Genomic DNA, 24542 nt, shown 5'->3' on the forward strand with positions numbered 1-24542 from the left:
GAGAATATTAATTTTAGTTTTGAATCAGATCATTTAAAAGTACAAACTCAAATGATTTAAAAGATATATGGCTTATGGCTGGGTGAATAGTATTAGCTGAGTTGTGTTGAAGATTAGAGACGTGCTCCAGAAAAAAAGTTCACGATGACCGAGAGGCAGAACGCACACCCTGTTTATTTTTTTACAAATACATTACATTTTACATTTACATTTTTACAAAAGCACAATATTTTATTTCGATTGTATGTGGGCACATAAAAAAGCAGACATTTAACAGATTATTTTCTCATATTTCTTAGCTCTATATGAACAGAAATGATGGTAGTACTTTAAGTCTATTTTTCTGCTATGTGAAAAAAAACTAGCAAAACGCGCCGGCGCGTTTCTGGTCCCCAGAGGGTTAAGCAAACTCACATTCGACGTTGTTTGATCTTTGTCAGTCAAAACATTATCTCCCATGACTTCAATCATGGTTTGAACAGTTTCAATTGTTTGTTTACAAGGCACTTTGTTAGTTGTGCCCTTGACACTCTGTGCTGAATTCACAGGTAGTGGCACAGACGTTCAAGCAGCGCTTTCCACGTCTTGCACCACCCTCTCATGTATTGTATCTTGCCTTATACGTGTTCCCCCATTTTCAGAACAAGCACGAGCCAAATGCTCGGTTTTTCCACATCCGAAACACTTCATTATATCAGTGGATACATAGACAGTGTAGTCAAAATCATCAAATCTGAATTTCAGATTTAAATTCAGTTCTGTTCTCACTCAAAATCATGTAAGTGAATCTCCTAAAAGACACCACATGTTTGATCAATTCAAATTTACTCCCGATCGCAATCTTTTTCACTGGAGCAACCAACTTTCCGAAATGCGATAATTCCTTAACCCTCTGGGGACGTCAAACGCACCGATTTTTTTCACATAGCAGAAAAATTGGGATTAGCAGTCTCTATTAGCAGTCTACTTTTTCATGTGCCCACCTACAATCGAAATAAAATATTGTGCTTTTGTAAAATAAAGAAAATAAACAGGGTGTGCCTTCTGCCTCTCCGTGTCCGTGAACTTTTTTTCTGGAGCACGTCTCTAAACTTAAAACTCAGCGAATACTATTCACCCAGACATGAGCAATATATGTTTGTGATCATTTAAGTTTGTACTTTTAAATTATCTAATTTAAAACTAAAATAAATATTCTCTGTTTATGTAATCTATATAAAAAGAGAGAGGTGTCAGCCGTTCTCATTATCGTTCTCGCATCTCATTATTCCGCTAATGTGACACGCCCACGGAGAGCGCGCGCTATTCAAACGCTAATGATCTGAAGCAACACATTGAGACGTGTAAACGCCCACATAAACTCGGTAAACACACTATATTTAGTCAGATTAATGTACTGTCGTCTTGCGCGGCTGTGAGGAATAATCCTGGGACATTTACCAATACCTACCTCAGAACAAGTGCTGGTTTATTTTCACTTCGAGGAGCGAGCTGAGCTGTAAGTGTTTTTATTCTTGTGCTTTGTTCTAATCGTGATATATAATAACGTTAGTGTCTGTAAACGCAAAAATAGCCAACTGTTTACATTTGAATCATGTTTTTGTGCGTGTGTGTGACTAGTTTTGGATAGATTATAAAGTTTTAACTCTAAAATAGACATCAAATAAGCTTTTGTTAACAGTTTCTGCTCATAAGTTAAATATATAGTATGTTTTGTCAATAAACTAATCAACTAAGATGTTATAGTGTTTGTTCCAATGCAAGCTATATCAAAATAATGAATCCTTAACTTTGAAATATGTATGATAAAATGTATTGGCCTACTAAGACATTTATGGAAAAAGACAATTTTCTTTTCAAGATGTTTCCAACTCTAACTTTGAACCAATTCTGTAGAATGGCCCATATAACCCATATAATTTGAACAGGATTTGTTTCCAGCTATGACTAAAAATGTGCTTTTGACTTTCATTTATATTTTGATTTTATATATATATATATATATATATATATATATATATATATATATATATATATATATATATATATATATATATATATATATATATATATATATGTATATGTATGCATGTATGTATGTATGTGTGTGTATATTGTCCTTGCATTATTTCTTGTGTGACACACCTGAATGAAAGGCTCATTATTATGCGGGTCTTTGTCTTCTCAGGTCTGAACCACCTAATTATTCACAATGGGGTTGGGCCGTTAAAAGAATCTATTGTGTTATGTGAATGATTAGACAGGATGATTTTCAGAACATTTTGAAGCAAAAACTCTAGGCCACAACTTCCATTAGTCAAAAGTCTTGTGGACACATATTTAGTATGTGTTTTGTGGCTTTATTTCAGAAACTTTAATTTTTCGTTTTTTCAATAACCATGCATAAACAATATTCTCTCAAAAATACAAACATGTACATACATGTTGCTCACATATTACGGTAGCCCTGTTTGTGCTAAATAGAGTGTAATTTCACCTGTGCCATTAATATGTTTATAAGCAACTGAAAAAAGCACAAATGTCAGGGCATGTCAAAACATCTCAAGGACCCCAAAAACACCTTGGTCCCCAGAGGGTTAAAGGGTAATTCCACCGGCTGAGACATGAATATGTATTGAAAGTGGGTCATATATGTAGTAGAATTAGGGTTGGGAACCGAGAACCGGTTCTTATGCAGAACCGGTAGTGTTTTTTCAAAAATACCGGAACCGTGTGAAATTCCTGAGTTTCGGTTCCGAAAACGGTTCTGATGCGATGTGTGGACGAAGTACTGAGCTTATCCTTTAATAGCGACGTCTCACCACATCTCTCTCTCTCTGTCCTAGCGTGTATCCCATATTTATATAGGGTCCGCTTGCTTGCATGCTTTTCGCCACTTGGCTCGATCCAGGGCATCTTCAGTGGTGATATTTACTGCGCGCATATCCTCCGCCAGACGATCGAGCCACCGCTTTTTCGGCCGGCCACGCGGTCGTCGTCCGGGTGGTGATAGATTATAGGCCGTTTTCACCGTTGTCTCATCGCCACTTCTGATGACATGGCCATACCAGCAGAGTCGGGCTTCACGCATCTTTTGGACTATGGGCACCACGCCCATGCGCCTTCGGACATCTTCATTCATGACGCGGTCGAATCGCGTGAGGCCGAGGGACCAGCGGAGCATCTTCATCTCCATAACATGGAGGGACTGCTCATGTTTGATGGTGGCTGGCCAACATTCGGAACCGTACAACGCGACCGGACGTACAACGGTTTTATAAATCTTGCCCTTGAGTGATATGGGCATTCGACGGTCACAGAGAATGCCTGTGACTTGTCTCCATTTAAGCCATGCTGTGTTGACTCGGGCTCGGGCGTCAGGAAGAGAGAGGGCGTCATCTCACCACATGAATATTAAAATTGTAATGAATGCACTGTCCCTCGCGCTATTCGTATAACAAGTTACTTTTTTTTGCGTCAGATATCAACGCAGAGAGAGAGAGAATAAAGACAGTAGAGCTGCACCATTAATCTTTAAACGATCTCGATTCAAACACCCACGCGATCTTATTCCTAAATGACAAAAACTTCACACCGGGACATTCAAATCTGTTTGCGCTGTCGCTGACCCAGAGAGAGCAGTTCTACATGAAACAGCTAGCTTTACTTTCAGTCTTTTCAACAACACAGTATCGATATTTCTGTGTTAAAAATATTCAAATGATCACAGAAGTACTGAGATAAAAGTTTATAGTTCGAGAATAAACACTGATGTCTACTGTAGCAACCAAAACAGTTAATCACCTTTTGAAAGTCGCTTCAAATAACGAAAATTCGCTTCAGAATTTACAAAATGTATATAATGAGCGATTACATCATGAATGCCTTTTTTCAAAACGTGTTTTTGTCTTATCCTGAATCACTACGGTAAGGCTGTAATTAGCGTTTAGACTCGGACTTTACACTGGTCGGTTCGGCACTGCTGCGGAGTAGCCCAGTGCCTGTGTGACTCACCCGCGTCATAGACATAAACATAGAGAAGTAGCTCCGGCTACAATGTTCCTCCGCAAGACGCATGCATTTGAGCACTTTAATCCAGTAAGGAAACAAGTGAAGTTTTTATGAATCAATCATTCAAACCGATTTTAAAAATATTATGTTTCACCTGTCTGGATCTTACATGTGTGTTCAAGCATATTCTACCCCTTCTGAGAGGGTATTCCACTGCTGGAGATACAATAAGATATAGGAGAGGTCCCAAATTATCCTTGAGAATGCAACATTTTTTATTTTCCTTCAGAAAAAATGATTGCTAAATAATATGTTGCATTTGTTGACATTGCCAGTCTGTTAAACTCATTTGACAAGTATCAGAAATAAAACACAAAAAGGATTGTGTATTTTCCCTGTACTACTATTTGTATTAGTTGTTTTAATAATTTTTATTGAATGGGAACCGGAACCGGAATCGTTTGGCGGAACCGGAATCGGAACCGGAACCAAAAAATATCTTACGATTCCCAACCCTAAGTAGAATAGTAGCATACATTTCTAATTTGGGTCCTACTTGGTCTATAAAAGGCAGAAAATGACTTTTTAGTGCTTGTGGATTGTAGACAACAATCCCCATAGTGCATTGCAATGCTCAGCTCCGCAGGCCACTCCCACTACTCCGCCCATCAATCTAGACTAGAGTTGAGCTCCACTCTACGCTACCGCCTGGAAATCATTTCACACAATTTCTAGTGAAGAGTTACTTTGCGAACTAATTATTGAATTACTCCTCGTTTTTGTTTCGAAATGGTGTGCACTTGCATAGTACCGGTATGTTCAGCCAGCACAAGGAAAATACACGGAGTAAGTTTTCAGAGATTACCCAAAGATTTGGACTTGTGCAAAAAGTGGCTACGGGCTATCAATAACCCAAAGTTCGGAGAGGACACAGCCATTGAAGCACTAAAACATCTGACGGTGTGCAGTCTACATTTCAATCCAGAAGATTTTTGAGGATTCTTTGCTGCTGCTTGCCGCTGAACCGCGTCATAGCTGATTACCATAAAGTTGAGCTTCTTTCAACTTTCTGATTGACGCTCAAGACGCTCAAAACAGCCAAAACACGACGCCTATGGATTTGACGCTCCTCGCAGCTGAGAAAAGCCAGCTTCCATTGAAAATGAATGACTTCCGGCCGCTTTGGAAGCTCAAGTCGGCGGCGGTGTGAACGTACAGCTAGGATTGAAGAGACCCGCGCTTGTGAAAAACGCAATTCCGTCGATATTTACCTTGCCAGATGATGATGACGAACAGCCAGGAATGTCTGGAACTAGCAGTGCTAGTAGCGCTAAACGCATTTGCCTGGAGGTAAGGTTCTTTCTGACTCGACTCTATTAGCAGCTAGTGGCTACTGAGAACACACACGAACATCCGTTTCTACCATAACTTCTTCAAAATCCCAATCCTCCATAATGCATCCGTCTGCGTATTCAGTACCTTCGTCCATATTTTCAAAAAGTTTCTGCCGGTGAAATCAAACGCACAGGCACCGATCTGTGATAGGTCTGTTAGCGCATTTGGTCCAATCTCCTATGGGCAGGTTTGAAAGGGTGGGAACTAGTGCTTGTAGTCTTTACAGAAATCCCCCCTAGGGATGCACGATGATATCGGGACAACATCGGTATCGGCCGATAAAAGCTTAAAATGACCATCATCAGCATCGGCAGATATGAATATTACTGCCGATGAGCCTTGCCGATAGGGTGGCGTGTTTCCTATGCGCACGTGACGGCCGTGAACGAAGCATGAGCGCCAGCAACTTAAACTTCCAACTAGGGGTGTGCGTCTCACGGTTTTTGATCGTGGACGATTAAAATGTCTCTACGATCTGCTTTTGAAGAAAAATCATACTATCGTGTACCATGTACCTTTGTAAAAGTTTGTATTTAGCACTTACTAGCATGAAGAACAAATAGGCTATAGACACAGGCTGCATAGAGATCGATTTAAGATTCAAACTCTCTTCGATACAAAAACATACCCTGTGTGAATTCCTGTGTTTAATGTTGATCACATTATACGAATATCCACACGATTGCAAATGTGACATTGATTTTATACAACAGTTCAACAAACGAAAGGTATTAATATTAAGTGATGTTCATTTTAAACACAGTATTGTCAGTATTTTTTGCAACAAAATAATAGCTCCAACAAAAAGCCGCAGCAGAACTGCAGCACACAGCAGTGTTGGTGAACGAATCTGCGGCTTTGAACAAATCGCGAGAGTGAATGATTCATTCATAAACAGCCACTTGCTTCCTTACTGAATGAATGAATGACTCGATGACTCACTCAAAAAGACTGTGACTTGCCGCCACCTACTGGCGGTATTATTTTAAAATCTAAAAGCATCACTTTGATTTTACCATCATTGCATATTTCTCTATTGAACATTTTTTATTTAAACTGTTATTTATTTTATAAAGGTATTTGAAAAGGTAAAAAAAATGCACTGGAAAAATCGATTTAAAGGGGCAAATATTGTTTTGTTTGTATTGGGGTTTTTTTCAAAGCAGAGAAAAATTCATTGTTCAGACAGAAACTGTCAACTTTGCAAATAGTTTTGGAAATCTGAAGATTTCATTATGAAAATATTTGTTCATGCCTGTAGTATAATTTTATGAATATATGCATAATAGGAATTTCTAAATTATTCTAAATTTTCAACCTATGGTAAACACTGTGATAATAAACAGCAGTGTGATCAAGCCTACCAGACATGGAAAAATGAGGGGGTTGAGTACTTTTGGCATAGTAAATGTGTATACAAAAACAGATGGGGAGCAAAAAAAAAGTATATTATCTCACATGTTCTGCCGAGCAATGGACTCCAGACGATCCGTCATTGATGGCAGCGAAGATACTGATGATGAGGGATGCAGAAGAAACAGAGAAACAGGAGATTCAGGACATCATTTGATACTCAAAATTATATCAAATAGTCATGATAGATTTAAAATGCATTTTATAGTGAAAGAAAAAGTAACCTAACAGAATAAGGCATTAACACATTTTATGCATAACAGTGAGCAACAATAAGGGTGGGTAAAAACAGATTTACAGGCTACACACCTTAAGAAACCATTCTATGTGCAGATAAGCAGATGAACCCAGAATATGAACGCAACGCGTTTCTCCTATAAAAAGTCATGTAAAGCTTTTTCTTTAACGGTTTTCTATGGGAGGAAAATGCTTAACGTAGCCTATAATAAAACTCGTTGCGTTCATATTCTGGGCTCATCTGCTTTTCTGTAGGCTATATAGTATGCTTTATTAATAAGGTGTGTACAGAATTTGATCTTTTAATATAAGTTTTAGGACAAAGCCGTTAAGCGTTTTTCACGTTAAGCGTTTTAGAATGTATTTTATCCGCGCACACAATTTGAAAAGACTCAAACGGACACAGGACGAGTGAAAGACTGGATTTTGTTTTTTCGATCAGGTATGGGTACAAGTGATTTCAAAACATTTCAGCCGGTTCTAATGTGATTTTTGGATACTGTGAGTAACACGTTTAGCTAAAAAGACTGCCGCTCCAGTTTAGCGTTTATTGTTGTTTCTGCAGTTAAAAAGACAAAGTTGACAATCCTGGCCATACTTTCGTTATTTTTAATAATTTCTTTATTTTAATTTTATTAATTGATCACTCAGGGTGATCTAATTTAACTATTTGTGACTTGTGTTTTGAATATTTGTTCCCCTGCACTTTAGGCATTTTGCACACATTTGTTCTGCTCAGGGGCGGACTTAACCATTAGGCAAAGGTCGGCAATTGCCTTGGGCCCCGAGCTACCTAGGGGCCCCCAAAATGCCCCATTAAATTATGCTTAAGTTTGTTTTGTTTTTTTACTTTTCCCAAATTATATATTTCTAAAAAACATTTGCGAAAAAAGGCATCTAATCATTAGTGTCGCAGACAGGAGGGGGCCCCCACCTCACTACATTGGACTATTCCATTATCTCACTTTCTGCGTGCGAAAGTGACAAGGCTGTAATCCGCCAAAAAAACTGACGGAGAAAAAGAAGTGATTGACAGACAGTGTACAGAGTAGTAGACAGAGTTAAAATGAAGCGAAGCTACCCAAGCGGTGCTGAAAAAGCAGGAAGCGGGAGGAAAGCAAAACGTTTTTAGCAAAATTGCAGAAGGTAACAAACTTTTTTGTGATGCCCGCTGACAATGACAACAATGCTAACGATATGTTACAAGTCCATGGCCGTAGCCAGCTATGAGGTCACCGAGGTCCGGACCTCTGTCGTTTTTTTACATTCAAAAATAAAATGTCAAGCTCTCTGAATGATTAATTAGCCGTTTAAACCACCTCATATGAGTGTTTGCAATTCATGTTGCTGCGAGAAGCTAGCGCAGTGAACGGGGCTTGAGAGCGCGTTGGTTGTGAGTGAGGGCGCGAATGCAGCCTCCGTGTTGCCAGATCCACCTAATAGAAAGGTGGCAGTAGTCTTCTGGACCTGTTTTTCTGATTTAATGTGACACTTTAGGAAGTTATTAAAGTGGAAAGTTGCATGTTAGGGTTAGTGATATATTAATCTTATTTCCAAAACACAAGCTTTGAATTTATTTCAGATTATTATTCTATTTTGTTTTTCTTGTTTTTCGTAGCAATCTGGCAACATTTTACTGTCGGCATTAATACAAAAAAAGCTTATAGACAAACTGTAATTGCATAAAGCTACCACATTCGGTAAGACAAACGCAATGATTATCGTGATTATCTGTAAGAAATGTATAACACTATCAAAAACTATAGCATAATACAGATCTGTATGAATGAAATTTGCCAAATAATTTACTGGCCAGCAGGAAGACAGCTCATGCTGTTTAGTTAACCTTTCGCAAATTCATCATAAAAACATTAATTAAAGCAGTGTTTCTCAACTAGCAATCTATTCAGTCAGCATATTTGTGTTTGATCTGTGTGAATTACAGAAATATAAGACTTGCTAGACCACCTACTTTTTTTCTATATTTATTTGCACAAAACTCTCCAGAAAGTGCCATTTAATGGTTTATTTTTCAATTATTTTTTTTACTTTTTTCGTTCTCTTTTAAAGATCGGATGGGGGGGCCCATACTACCTTCGCCTTGGGCCCCCAATTTGCTAAATCCGCCACTGGTTCTACTTCTTGTGACTTGATTCTGACTTATTTCGTTTTGTATTTTTATTTATTATAAATGTATATTGTGTTCTTAATTGTTGATTATTTTTCAGTGCATCGATGTTGCGCTGTAGGCCTTCTTAGAGCATGCTCGTACAGGCAATTCAGCCGATTTAATTTGATTTGCATGTGAAATGCAAATCCTATCTGCAGTGTGGCCTTTCTTGCAGTTATGTTATTTCTTAGTTTTATTGATCCAAAATGTTTTTATACATTTTCTTATATATCTTTGTGTGATGTTCTGTACATTGCGCCTTTAAAATGTTAAAGCCCCGCCCCCTCCCCAACACCACACACATGATTCGACTATTAGTTGACTATAGGCAGGACTTGACGAATCTGATTCGACTATGAAAATCCTTAGTCGGGGACACCACTACTGTCAAGTATCCCGTTTTGGTCGGGAAAGTCCCGTATTTTACCCTTCTTTCCCGCCGTCCTCCCGTATTAGGATTTTCCCGTAATTTTCCCGTATTTAAACCTGCGTTATTGAAAAATAATAATACCCCGGGCGGAGTAAAAAAACAAAACATTCCCAATCTGAGCTCTGTCACTAGCCTCGCGATAACTACAGGTACTGTAGGTGGCAGTTGTCGCGAGGTTAGTGTGTGAGGTCAGATGATGAGTGACAACGCGGGGAAAACAAAAAACAAACAAAAACAGAGACGGATGATGACAGATCAAGGCACTCCTGCCAAAAAAACAAAACCCTCATGTAGGCCTACTAAATACCGCGATCAATGGGATAGCGAATTTACTTTTCTGAAGAGGAGCAGGGTGGGGGACAGTCACGCGTTTTGTAAGTTTTGTAACTGCGACTTTAGCATCTCGCACGGGGAAGGAATGATGTATGTCAGCGCGAGAAGGAGTGTTTAGCATGGTACGAAAGATTGTTACAGAGAATAGGATGACGTTAGACAACAGAACTGTTTGCTCTCTCATGTAAAATTAACCACTCTGGCCCAGCCCACAAATACACTACTTTCAAAACAGTTAATAAAAAGTCTGCAACAAATTTGTTCAATAACTCACTAAAAGAGTAAAGAAAAGTTATGTGAAATGAAAAGAAAAACTGCAAATGAAAAGAAAAACTGTAAAAGAAAACTAATATGAAATGAAAATAATGTGTGGAATGAAAATAAAATGTAAATGTAAAGACAAGCAATGTTAAATGAACAGAAAATATGCAAATAAGCCTTTAAATAAATGCTCTTAATATATACCCTATATATACCATATATATGTGTGTGTGTGTTTTCATTTAGGCTATAACACCTGTCTTAAAATGTAAGGGATACTGGAGCTTGGTTGGGGTGGTGGGACAGCTCGCGGTGGGCGCCGGAAAATTTCCCTTATTTTCAAATCCAAAACTTGACAGGTATGCAACTGATGCTGGCGCGCACGGTAAATGACTTTCGCGAGAGGATAACAGATCTACACGCGAGGAAACTGGAACTCGCAAGCTCATTCAAACCGTGCGCGCACGCATGACATCTCCTCTGCACGCAATACAAGCCCTCGCGTGCGCGCATGGTCATTCCCCACGCTCTCGCGCTCGATCTGCTTTCGCCTGCTGCTTTTGCTCGCTCGAACAATCTTATTTTTGGCAGTCAAGGGGCTTACTGTTTTAATAACCTCAAATGTCATTGGCTACTACCCCTTTTCCGGAAGTCAGTTGTGATTGGACACCTGTCCAATGACCCATAATTCACTTGACTTGAGACATGAGACATCACTTAATTTGTTTTATTTGTTGTGGTTTATTAATGTGTAATGTGATTTAATGCTTTGTTAATATAGAACAGATTCTTACCAGATTCTTTATTAACAGGAAGTCTTTCTAGTGATTGCATTGTGTTGTTAAGAGATATTTACAGACTGTAGTGACGCATTTGGTTATTAGCATTGTAAATTTACCAAAATTCTTATATTTATATTTGATATTTATAACACTATGATTTGTGTTATTGGCAATTAAATATCTAAAAGAAATTGGAGAAAATTGGAATGCAGTCAAATTTGCTGTAGTTAACCACTACATACTCCCATTCACCACTTTTTACGTCTACCCAACCAAAATTATATTGGTTCTGAGAACCTCAGGAATTTAAAAAGTTTACATTAAATAGTTGTAAATTAAACAAGGGCTTTGGATGAAAGATAAATTACTTTTTTATATCAATAAGCATAAGCAAGAGTTGTTGTGTAAGCTTTTTGTTATCATCCTGTGTATTACTATTATGTCAATTTTGAGTGGTTCATTATTTTTTCTAATAAATGTAAAAGGGGTTCTGGCCTCTCAAGTTAAGATACAGTACACATCATGAATGATTACACCTCTCTAAAACCCAACAAATTCAGAAATGTGTCTTCTAGGATACATTTTTTTATTATTATTGTTTTTTTTTTAAAAGATATGTTATGTTCAGATGGGGTGTAATCATTTATGCTGCGTACTGTACTTGCCTCATACTTTCTCTTATTAGGTTATTATTAGCTTACAAAAAGTTAGATGATTAAGATCACTATATAATATTTTAATATCTAATTTGCTGGGTTTAATTTTGTTCCTCTGTATTCTGTAGCAAATTCTGAAAAGGCATTTGTAAGCTATAATTCATGCTGTGTACGCTCGTTTATTTTAGTCATTGATTTGCCGCCATAACTGTGTGCATGCGGCGCAGTGAGCACTCTAGTCTAATGTAAACAATCCTCACATGGAGAAGAAGCATGGCGGAAGGAGGAACGCTGCCGACTATTTATCCCCCTTCTAAAAGCAGGGCTGCGAACTCTCACGCATTCAGCCTGAGACTCACACAATTTACACTTTTCACACGCTCTCACGCCACACATCCATTTTCTCACGCAGAGAAAAATCGCGAAGCAAAGAGGACACGGAGACCGACAGACAAGACAGAGCAGGTTACTTTTGATATGAAGAAAATATCAGCTCTCAGGTTCTGTCCATTTTATTACGAAATTCAGACAATACCGTTTTGGCGCTTGTAAATGTGACATGACAGATCGCTGCGCCTCAGTTCAAGTAAACCGATCATCTGTTACGTTTTATTTAAAGATACAGTACAACTTACTGTAAGGTATATGCCTCATACATAATATCGATCAATCAGTGTTTTTCAACCACGGAAAGAGGTCAATAAAACTGCAGGATAACAATTGTCACAGAACGTTACATTTACCTCAGGAAATCCATTTAATGACCAGCACGCTAGTTGACTAGAAAAATAGCTATAGGGAGGAGTATTTTGCTAAATATGTGCACTATATTACATATTTTCATATACACTCACCTAAAGGATTATTAGGAACACCATAGTAATACTGTGTTTGACCCCCTTTCGCCTTCAGAACTGCCTTAATTCTACGAGGCATTGATTCAACAAGGTGCTGAAAGCATTCTTTAGAAATGTTGGCCCATATTGATAGGATAGCATCTTGCAGTTGATGGAGATTTGTGGGTTGCACATCCAGGGCACGAAGCTCCCGTTCCACCACATCCCAAAGATGCTCTATTTGGTTGAGATCTGGTGACTGTGGGGGCCATTTTAGTACAGTGAACTCATTGTCATGTTCACAAACCAATTTGAAATGATTCGAGCTTTGTGACATGGTGCATTCACCTGCTGGAAGTAGCCATCAGAGGATGGGTACATGGTGGCCATAAAGGGATAGACATGGTCAGAAACAATGCTCAGGTAGGCCGTGGCATTTAAACGATGCCCAATTGGCACTAAGGGAACTAAAGTGTGCCAAGAAAACATCCCCCACACCATTACACCACCACCACCACCAGCCTGCACAGTGGTAACAAGGCATGATGGATCCATGTTCTCATTCTGTTTACGCCAAATTCTGACTCTACCATCTGAATGTCTTGTGGTGGCAATTTTAATGATATTCATTGATCTTAAGTTAAATATAGATGATTCAAAGAATGTCACATGTGTGTCTCTCACTTGTAGTGAGAGAAGATTCTGTTTATGTACCTGGGGAGGTAGAAGAGGGAGACACTCCAGAGAACAGACGAACAAGGACCTCTGACCTAGATGTCAGAAGGCCATTTGGTGCAGGGGAGCTTAGTGGGCCAACTAGTGACGTCTATGGAAAACTACTGGGAGGAAGGCTCTGGGGGGAAGAAGGCCTTGGAACTAAGATAAAAGCTAGTTCAGTCTGTCTGGGGGGTGTCACTCTTCTGCACAGGGTAACAACTGTGTATTAGACTGCTCCTATTCTTGCAAGAATAAATACTTCTATTTTATTTAATTTGACTCTTGAGTGTCTCTTACGCAGTGATGTTTGTTTGAGATGAATTTTTGCCACAACAGATTGGTGTCAGAATAGTGGGATTCCTTGGAAGTGCCTTCTGGACCTGAGAGCGGACGGTGTTTGGCCACCTGGACTGAGCAGTTCCAGCTCTACCTCGTAAATTTCAGAGAGAGGGGCCGACCGCTATCAGGGCCAGGAGAAACTCCACTGGAATCAATTGAAAGAACCCGGTGGCAACAGAAGCATCTCTGGTAAGAGACTGTTCAATTTATTTTCTTTTGGGTAAGTTAATTAAATTCAGTTTAATTGGGGAGAAGAGTGAAATTGAACCATATTGGCTGAAGGCTGTTTTTGTGGTACGTAATCTGAGATTAATTGAGATCTATATAGATCAAGAAATTTCAAACAGATACGAGGGAAAATGATCTGAGATTAATTGAGGTCTGTAAGAGAACAAGAAATTTCAAGCAGATAAATAATCTGGGATTAAGTGAGAACTGTAACAGATCAAGAGATTTCAAACAGATAGGTACCCTGAAAATTAGTTGTTCCACGACGGAGCAAATTGTTTTTAGGTACGGAGGCTAATTAGGGGGAACCAGAACAGTTTTTGGTAAACCTTAATTAGGAGGGCACTAATAGTGCAACCCGACCGATTTGGGTTAAAAGAAAGAATCGGGTCTGTTGGGGACGCCTAAACAGATTAGAGAAAACGCGCGTTGAAGAGAAATCCACAGGGAACAGAAAACAGCCAGTATGGGAAAATCTCAGAGTAAGCATGCCAAATTTGATACACCGGTTTTCTGTAGAACTAGGAAAGTATGGGGGGAAATGTTGTAACAGTTCCACTATTACAGGGTGTAATTTTCTCCCGGCCACTAGGGGTCACCGGGGAGAATGTTGTCGCTAGGACGTGGTTTCTTTAAAAGAGGGAGAGTAGAAGTAGGGAGAACAGGTGCTATGGGGAGATGTTGATTTAACTGTTTGAGGGCCTCCACTACTGACGGGACACAATGTTAAGTGAATGTATTTTATGCTTGACATGTGATGTTTTGACATATTGCTAAACATTGAAAAAGTATTTATATACTCTTTGTTTGGAGTCTGTAGAAAACACCTGCAGGAATGAGAAAGGTGGCTACTTGCAAAAAATGAATGAAGGGACTGGATGAAAGTGGATACTGATTTTTTTCATGCACCATTTTTGGATTGGATTTATTCTACTGCTATTGCTTGGACTCAGACTTTTCGAACCAATTTCAGCAGAGACTTGGCCTAGGTCTTTCATGCACCTATGGACTCTAACAGATAAGTCATGCTTTATGTGATCACCTAAGTAATGTTGTCTATGGAATTGAGGAGTATTTAAAGGAATGGGTAATATTGGAATGTTACTATTGTGTCCATCTGAGAGTGAAACAAGCTGCTTATGATTGTCAATGTATATTTTTTGTGTTTTCTTTTGGTTTCTTTTCAATGTTTTGTTAATTCATATGGCTATTTTTGATGGGGTTTTTTCATTTCACTGTGTAGTTAAGCAGCATTAAATAAGTCAGATGGTTCTCTCATGACCTGAAGATTCTGGTGTGATTTGTAACAGACAATTTTCAATGGGTAGAACCCCTTTCTTTTGTGTAGCCTTTACCTAGGTATAGTAGGGAGTTGGTTACATAAATGGCACCCCAGATGGGACTACTTATTTGAATTTGTTTTGAAAGCCTCTAACATTGATACACACAGATGGTTAATGAGGATGGCTGCTATACCGGATGATTCAGAGGATGAGTTTGAGCCTAGACCAGATTTTTCAGCTGGTGCATTCACTACCCTAAGAGAGCCAATGAGGGAACTTATAAATACCTTCAGTGAGATGTATGTAAGTTCGGAGGGTGAACAGAAAATAGATGAGGGTGATAGTGAAGCAGAAGAAGAGGATGATTTTTTTCCACCACCTCCATCACCGTCAGAGATGAAAGCTGAGGGTGGAATTCTTCCTAAGGATTTTGTGGAAAGTTTCACCAAAAATCTCACCACATTGGAAGAACAGTTGGAAAATTGTAGGCAAAAAGTAGGGGCCTGCATTAACAGCGAGCAGTTGGAAGCCAGATGTAGAGCAGCAGAAGATAAGTTAAGTTATCAGTTAAGCAGAACATATGAACGTGTCCAGAAGGATCTAGAATTGAGCATTCAAGAAATGGGAAAGTCCATGGTGGATTGTCTTAAACGGCGTGATGCTCAAATCGATAGGAAAATCGTTGCTTGCACGCCTCCAGCTTCTTCCCCTGTGGCCCATGTACCGTATTCTCACTCCAACATTACAGGCTCTCAAGCTATTAACAGAACATATCAGTTACAAGGAACACATGTACCCTTTTCATCCAGCACTTCATGTATTTCCCATCGATCTCCTGTAAACCTTGAGTTTCCACGTTTTGGGGTAGATGACACAGATGACCCAATCACGTATATTGAAAAGTGTGAAGAATATTTATCTTTACATCATCTATGCGATACAGAGTTGTTTGCTACCCTCTCGTCTGTGCTAAAAGGTACTGCCAAAGCTTGGTGGATGGCGGAAAGAAGAAATGTGAACTCCTGGGAGAAATTTAAAAAAGAGTTTCTGAAGTCATTTCTAGCAGAGGATTACGAGGCAGAGGCGGAAAGATGTCTGAGAGAAAGGAGACAGGGATCTCATGAGAATATCCGTGACTTTGCTTATCAGTATCGAGCTCTATGCCTTAGATATAGAAACGATATGAGAGAAAATGAAATTGTGACGGCTATTCTACGAAATTGTAATCCAAGGCTCGCTAGTTTACTTCGAGGGACAGTAAAGGATGTGGGCGAGTTGGTGAGAATTGGATCCCAAATCGAGAGAGACAGTTGGAGTCAAAAGAGAAGTGGAAGCCAAGTGATGGACAGACATTCCAGTTGGCCAATGGGCAAGTGCAAGTTGCTTTGGGACGATCAGACTGGGAGTGTGAAGCATATGGACAAAGATTTGCTGTCACCTTGTATGTAATGAAAAATGATGATCTGACTTTTCCATTGATCCTGGGGATGGATTTTATGATGTCTTCTGGAATTATATTGGATTTCTCCAAAGAGGTGTACATCCTGCCTTCCCAGAACGGGGGTGAAGCTAGGAGTCATTCTTTCTGTTCTAATGAAGCTCCTTTACCTCATCTGCTTTTCTACCTTGCAGTATTTCCCGATCTTTTAGTACCTTCCCTTCCCCAGTCAACGGAATCGAACCAATTGGTTCAACAACTTGTGCAAGCAGCAGATACCAGCTCTGAAAACTAGGCAATGCTACAGAGAATGATGAAAGAGTGGCCATCTGTATGTACCTCTGACATTGGGCATACCAAGATAGTTAAGCATTCCATCATTACCCACAACGAGGTACCTGTTAGGAAGAGACCATATAGAGTTTCAAGGGATAAACAACTGGTGATTGAACAAGAAATACAAGAGATGTTGTCTAAAGGCATTATTAGACCATCTGTTTCTCCTTGGGCATCGCCGGTGGTACTTGTGCCGAAGAAAGATGGTGGTACAAGGTTCTGTGTTGATTACCGCGGCCTTAATGCCAAGACTTACTTAGACTGTTATCCCATGCCTCAAATCTTGGAAATCCTTGAGGCATTACATGGAGCCTCAGTGTTCAGTACCTTGGATTTGAAGAGTGGATACTGGCAGGTGGATATGGAGTCTAACAGCATTCCTAAGACAGCATTTGTTACCTCTTCGGGGTTCTATGAATTTCTACGGCTTCCGTTTGGCCTCAAAAACGCTGCTGCCTCCTTTCAAAGACTTATGGAAATAGTGCTGAAAGACTTTAAAGGGAAACATTGCTTTGTTTATATCGATGATATCGTGGTATATTCCAGAAATGAAGCTGAACATCTTGTACACCTCTCCCAAGTTTTCAGTAGTCTTCAGGAAGCCGGATTAACGCTTAACCTGAAGAAGTGTAATTTGTTCCAACGTTCTCTGGTGTTTTTGGGACATGTTGTGTCAGCCAATGGGGTGAAGACAGATCCCGAGAAGGTTAAATCTGTCAGGGAATTTCCAGTTCCACAATATCTCAAAGAAGTGCAGAGATTCTTAGGCCTAGCCGGCTGGTACCATCGTTACATCCCTCACTTTGCTGAAAGAGCTTCACCATTACATGCTTTAAAGAAAAAAGGATCTACTTGGATTTGGTCCGAAAACTGCCAGAAGTCTTTTAGTGATTTAAAGCAGGCATTGACGGAATCTCCTGTGTTGACCCCCCCTGATTTTAATAAATCCTTTAAAGTACAGACGGATGCAAGCCAAGTGGGGCTAGGAGCTGTGTTGACGCAAGAGGAAAATGACCAAGAAATTGTGATCGCCTATGCCTCCAGATTGCTTCGAGGCGCTGAAAAAGATTATTCAGTGTCAGAGAAGGAGTGTCTTGCTGTTGTTTGGGCAGTGGAGAAATGGAGGCCTTACCTTGAGGGGCAGCGATTTGAAGTCATCACTGATCATGCAGCATTATCATGGGTGTTCAATCATCCCAAGCCCTCCTCACGCTTAACCCGCTGGACTATTCGACTTCAAGGCTTTGATTTCGAAGTAAAATACCGCAAAGGGAAATGTAGTGTTGTGCCTGATGCTTTGTCTAGAAGCAATGAAGAAACTAATCCTACAGGCGTGCTTGCAGTATGTAGAGCTTCTCGGATGTCTGAGAATTCCATTGACCTGCCGGTTGAATGGAATGAATTAGCAGAGGCCCAACAGGAGGACCCTGAGGTAAAGGAGTTGATAGCCAAAGTACCTGCGGTAGAGGGACGTGACCCTAAGCGAATCCACTACACTATGGTAAATGGCTATCTCTTCCGTAGTGTACCAACTAAACAGCATGGGCAGAAGTTTCAGTTAATCATACCAAAAGGCCATCGGAAAGAATTGGTGAAATTCACCCATGATAGTCCGCTGAGTGGCCATTTAGGAAAGTTAAAAACTCTCATTAGGCTTCTTGAAGTTGCCTATTGGCCTAGCATTCGAAAGGACATCTGGAACTACTGTAAGGAGTGTCAGGTATGCCAAAAATATAAGCCATCCATTTCCAAATTATCTGGACTGCTTCAGTCAACACCGGTGGTCGAACCTGGTTACATGCTGGGAGTGGATCTAATGGGACCTTTCCCAAAGAGTGCAAAGCAACACGAATACCTCTTGGTGGTGGTGGATTATTGTTCTAAATGGGTGGAGCTGTTCCCATTACGGAAAGCTAAAGCTCCGCAAATAGCCAAGATCCTAGTTGAGGAGATCTTCACCCGATGGGGTACTCCTGTCTACCTGGTGTCGGATCGAGGAGCGCAATTCACCTCACTCCTCATAACCCTAGTCTGTAAGCAATGGGGAGTGGTTCGAAAACTCACGACTGCGTATCACCCACAGACCAATCTTACAGAAAGGATAAATCGCACTTTGAAAACCATGATGGCTTCCTATGTAGGAGATCATCATCGGCAATGGGATCGATGGCTTCCTGAATTTCGATTTGCCATTAATTCTGCTTGGCAAGAGAGTACAGGTTTTACTCCAGCCCAGATTGCATTGGGACGTTCTCTGAAAGGACCTCTAGAAAGGGCCATTCCAACTCCTCCAAAGCCTGATAGTCAAACCTATGAGCTGCTTGAAAGACAGCAAGAGTTGATAGAACTTGTAAGAGAGAATGTAGAAATTGCCCAACAAAAGCAGAAACGATTCTATGACCTGAAGAGGAAGGTGCAAGATTTTAAAGAAGGAGATTTGGTCTGGGTGAAAACTCATCCTGTGTCCAGAGCTGAGGAAGGTTATATGGCCAAGTTGGCAGCCAAGTGGAGAGGTCCAGCTAAAGTGTGTAAAAGGTTGGGTTTTGTAAATTATTCCATTTCATTTGTTGACACTCCCTTGGTTTTTGACACAATTCATGTACAGAACCTTAAGTCTTATTATGGGGGAGTTAACTCTTCCAGTAAATAGGGGAGTATGTAACAGTTCCACTATTACAGGGTGTAATTTTCTCCCGGCCACTAGGGGTCACCGGGGAGAATGTTGTCGCTAGGACGTGGTTTCTTTAAAAGAGGGAGAGTAGAAGTAGGGAGAACAGGTGCTATGGGGAGATGTTGATTTAACTGTTTGAGGGCCTCCACTACTGACGGGACACAATGTTAAGTGAATGTATTTTATGCTTGACATGTGATGTTTTGACATATTGCTAAACATTGAAAAATTATTTATATACTCTTTGTTTGGAGTCTGTAGAAAACACCTGCAGGAATGAGAAAGGTGGCTACTTGCAAAAAATGAATGAAGGGACTGGATGAAAGTGGATACTGATTTTTTCCATGCACCATTTTTGGATTGGATTTATTCTACTGCTATTGCTTGGACTCAGACTTTTCGAACCAATTTCAGCAGAGACTTGGCCTAGGTCTTTCATGCACCTATGGACTCTAACAGATAAGTCATGCTTTATGTGATCACCTAAGTAATGTTGTCTATGGAATTGAGGAGTATTTAAAGGAATGGGTAATATTGGAATGTTACTATTGTGTCCATCTGAGAGTGAAACAAGCTGCTTATGATTGTCAATGTATATTTTTTGTGTTTTCTTTTGGTTTCTTTTCAATGTTTTGTTAATTCATATGGCTATTTTTGATGGGGTTTTTTCATTTCACTGTGTAGTTAAGCAGCATTAAATAAGTCAGATGGTTCTCTCATGACCTGAAGATTCTGGTGTGATTTGTAACAGACAATTTTCAATGGGTAGAACCCCTTTCTTTTGTGTAGCCTTTACCTAGGTATAGTAGGGAGTTGGTTACAATGTATGTTTTAGATATTGAAAAAACTGAGAAAATACCATGATTTCCCCAGGGAGGGAACACTGAGCACAAATAGACTAAGAGTGTGCGAGAATCAGTGGAACAGGGCAGCGGGACAAAAGGTTGTTGTGGCTGCGTTCAACATGTGTGTGTGTGGATTGTTCAAACAATCATGTACTGGTTAGATAATGAAGGAACTGGCATGTTTGAGAAAAGAAAGGAGAGGATAATGAAGGAACTGGCATGTAGGGAAAAGAAAGGAGAAATATAGTAGAAAACTATATGTGATGAAAATAGACATGGTCTGACAGAATTTATGGAAGTCAAATTAACTGTTTAAATGATATGAAAAGTTTTAGAATAAAATAAGGCATTGTATGATTGACAGGGATTAACATGATATGAAGAATGTTTTAAGCAGAATGGGGAACAATTCTAGATTTTGATAAAATAATGATTGAAATGATGATATATCTGCTTTATTTTATTAATGTTAAGAAAATAAGGGTATTGAAGCAAGTAGCTATAATGGTTGTCTGTAATTTACGGACTGAGTAATATAATCTGTTTTGGAGAAACAGTAGAGATAAGACTGAGACAATAATGATAATATTAAGTTGAATCTGCAGACTAACCATGTGATGGAAGAAAAAGGCTTCAAACCAGTTGTAATGAAAATAATGATGTACAAATTGTTACACTTTATGAAGAGTAACGGAACAGTCCGGGAAAATAAATAAATAAATAAATAGTGAGACAGAAGAGAGCAAATGCTGTAAACAGCTCTGCTCTGAAGATCTCACTTTGAAGAGATTTGCAGATGATGTTTTGTAAAAGATAAGCTGGGATAACAGCAACAGTACTTGTAATTAGTGTTGTTGATGATAATACCAAATTAGTAAGGTGTAAAGACAGCTATGTCCAAAGATTCTGGAAATCAATAATGTATAATGTTCTGCCAATAATAATGATGAAGATTATGATTTGGCTATTGTGATTAAATCCGCCATTGGTGGACTGTAAAAAGAATAGAGAGAACTGCTTATCAGTGGCTCTGTTTACATTCCTGAATGGGACACACACTGCTTCAAGGGCGTGCAGTTAAGTTGAAGCCCTTTGGAAGCTCACAGTGATCAAACTGCAAGGTGTCTGATGCTGTAGTTGAGGCTGACACACGAACCAACCAGATGACAGAGAGTGTCTTGATTGTGGTCAGCAGGACCATTTAACACGTGACACATTTCTGATAATAATGTGGGTTTGAAAGTAGATCAGTGTTTAAATGACGACATTAACAATTTTTGGTCTGAGAAATAAGAGATAAAAAACAAGGTCAAAAGATTGAAGTCTTAAAGTGAATCCTTTTGTGACTCCAACAAATGTGAGTTGCAAAATATGTAAAGGTAATATAGAGAGACAGATCTCAAAGATGATTTATAATAACTGCAAAAGAGGCAGGGTAGCCTTGTCAAAGTTAGTGTGAATCCTGATTGGAGACTGATAAACTCCTAGAAAAAAAAAAACTTTTGAAGTCAGATATTAAGTTATGGTAATTGAGAACTTGACAACTAAAATTGAGATTGAGAAATGTGAAACGTTATTGAGAACTAGAATAATTACCATTATGTAAGAACAAATAAGCAGAAGCAGTAGGCTACTGAATTAACAGTTGCTAAATTTAAAATGTGTTGAAAGGCATCTGATTAAACAAACAGCTTGAAAAGTTGACCATGAAAGAACTAGAAGCTGATGTTTTGCTTTCAAAAGATAAGTTTGTTATGGGCTGTAATGAAACAGTTCGCTTATCTAAAATCTGATGTGTGCTGTGCCTGAAACTGCTAGTGCGACAGAGACTCAATCTGAGTGGAAATTTGTAATGTCTAAATTCCCTGAGGTGGGCAAAAGACAAATATAAATAAGATGTTTATTTGAAACCGTATGTAATTTCTGGCAAAGATGCCTTAAGCTGGGATAGAGTTAAAAGATGGTAGATAAAAGTTTGATGTTAGAAGTATATGAGAGAGCAGTGTACCATCCAATAGAGTCTCAGAGTCTCTCTCATTCAATGAGTCAGCCAAAAGCTGGTATCTGTGATAATAAGTAAAGCACAGTGTTTCAGTTGAAGATCATAGACACAGAGATGTTTTAAAAATAAAACTGAATGACTTTAAATAAGTATTTAAAATAATAATACAGATAGAGATGACATTTTGATTAGCTTATTTTAGGACCAGTAACTTCTTTGTCTCATTTAGTCTCCACCATTCAGGACCGATGGCTCCGGCTACAGATGAAGTACACTGAATGTACGGTTGTGATCTAAATTCAATGAGTATAATCCAAGTAGCTAGGTTGCTGCTTTTAAGATAGTTAATGGATTTAAGTGATTAAATACTGTTGTTATTGACCTGTCTCCCTGTGTGAACACTATTAGGCAATCGGAATGGCTCTGGTGACTCTTGAACGTGCCTTTCCTAAGCTCCAGAAAATAGCTGAGTTCTGTTGAAGAGAACTGATTGTGTGATGGGAAAGAGCGGTCCCCAGTGGGCACGAGTGACCATCTCTATGACGGGTAAGACCTTCTTTGGCCAGACAGGGGGCAACCTAAGCCAGAGTGGATCACGTAAAGTCATTGGGCATCTCCTGAATGGAGGTGTGTTATGTGAGACAGGTATGAGGGTTGAGCAGGAGCTGTGAGGCCAGCAGCGTCCTTATGCCGTTAAGGGGAGATGACGCGGTGACGAGTTACGGCATGTCTCCCCAATAAAGCAAAGCTCCTCTATATATACCACTCGCCAGAAGAAACCGCATTAGTTGTATGGCTTGTTTTTTTATTGTGACAAGCGTCTGCAAATATGCCAGGGGAAAACACCCTGATGGAGATTATAGATAAAGGGCTAACATGAGTGGGCTTTCAAGAGCCAGCTGAGGCCATGAAGTGATTCCCATTAGTTGTTGTGGAGACAGTAGCAAAACTTTTTATGTACTGGTTGCCTTATGGGCAAGGAAAATCATAGTGTTGATTTTGAACTAATAGGTCTATGACATAGTTTTAACTCTTGAAGGTCGTTAGACATGGTGGTGGCGGCTAAAGATGAAGACAGCTTTTGATTAAGGAAAGTCTGGATGACAAAGGTGAATGGTCAAAGGTTATTGTAATGAATACAAATTTTGTCTAAGTTACAGCCTTAGGAGGCTGGTGGGAAAATTATTTGTTTATAGTGAGAGAGACTGCCTGAGTTGGAGGAAGGGATGGTAACTGTGTCTGTCTTTCTGTTATCGGCCTGCTAGAGCAAGCTGAAGCAAAATAAGGATAAGGAAACAAAACAACCCAGCTGACTTGTCTAAAAATCAAATGACTAATGAACAAGACATGCTTTGAAAGTGGTTAAGATACCATGTAAAATTAGGTAGAAGCTACAGGAAAATGGAAAGGTTAAAATCTTATTTAAAATTTAAATCTTTAAGCAATAATATAAAGAAAAGTGAACATTGAGAATGAGCAGTTAACATATGTGTGTCTAGTACGAGTGTGTGTGTGATGGTGACAGCACTTTATGTCTTGTATGTATTAGTTTGGGGCACTAATATTGCGCCTGAATGGTGTGTATATTGCGTCATTAACCTCTGGAATGAGTTTATCATTACAGATGGGTTAAGGCAAATGAAAATTTTTAAAGAAGCTGATAATTGTGATGAAAAGACAACACAGAACATGGGACAAGCTTTAAGTTGATTGGCCATCAAGCTCTGTCTGGTAGTAATAATTTTGTCATACATAATGTAGATTTGAAGATCAGTTTAAGTAAATTGGAATTGTGTAGTTGTAGATCACCATCTGGCATGGGCTGAGATAAATGAAAATGTTGTTGATTTGAGGGAAACAACAAAGTGACATATTGGCTAAGTCAACATGAAATTATCAAGAGAGCCCCTCACATTTATGATTATTGTGAACAAAGGGAGAAATGGTTGACTGACATTGACCAAGTCTGCACAGCACGACCTGACATGATAGGGAAAATTGATGACTGACTTGAGAGACCAAACAACAGGCCTGAAAAGCAGAATACGCTGTGAGACTGAGGGCCATTGCCTTTCAAATACTTCGATAAGAAGATGAGATTGTGGCTTTAAGTGAAAAACGTAATATTTTTGTTTCAGAGGCAGAGAAAGATGTCTGGA

General features: G+C 39.4%; 1 protein-coding gene across 1 annotated transcript in view; it reads right to left on the bottom strand.

Moving 5' to 3' along the window:
* The window catches only part of med1 (mediator complex subunit 1), a gene marked incomplete at its 5' end in the record, with an annotated part of 177798 nt that overhangs the window by 138616 nt on the left and 14640 nt on the right, over positions 1-24542 (bottom strand). Inside the window, one exon of the mRNA XM_056254493.1 lies at positions 6865-6919. Coding sequence (XP_056110468.1) covers positions 6865-6919 — 55 coding nt within the window. The remainder of the gene's footprint in view (positions 1-6864; positions 6920-24542) is intronic.

The sequence above is a fragment of the Rhinichthys klamathensis genome, unplaced genomic scaffold (genome assembly GCF_029890125.1).
Source record: "Rhinichthys klamathensis goyatoka isolate OS25496 unplaced genomic scaffold, OSU_Roscu_1.1 h1tg000001l_1, whole genome shotgun sequence".
Classification (NCBI taxonomy): Eukaryota; Metazoa; Chordata; class Actinopteri; order Cypriniformes; family Leuciscidae; genus Rhinichthys; species Rhinichthys klamathensis.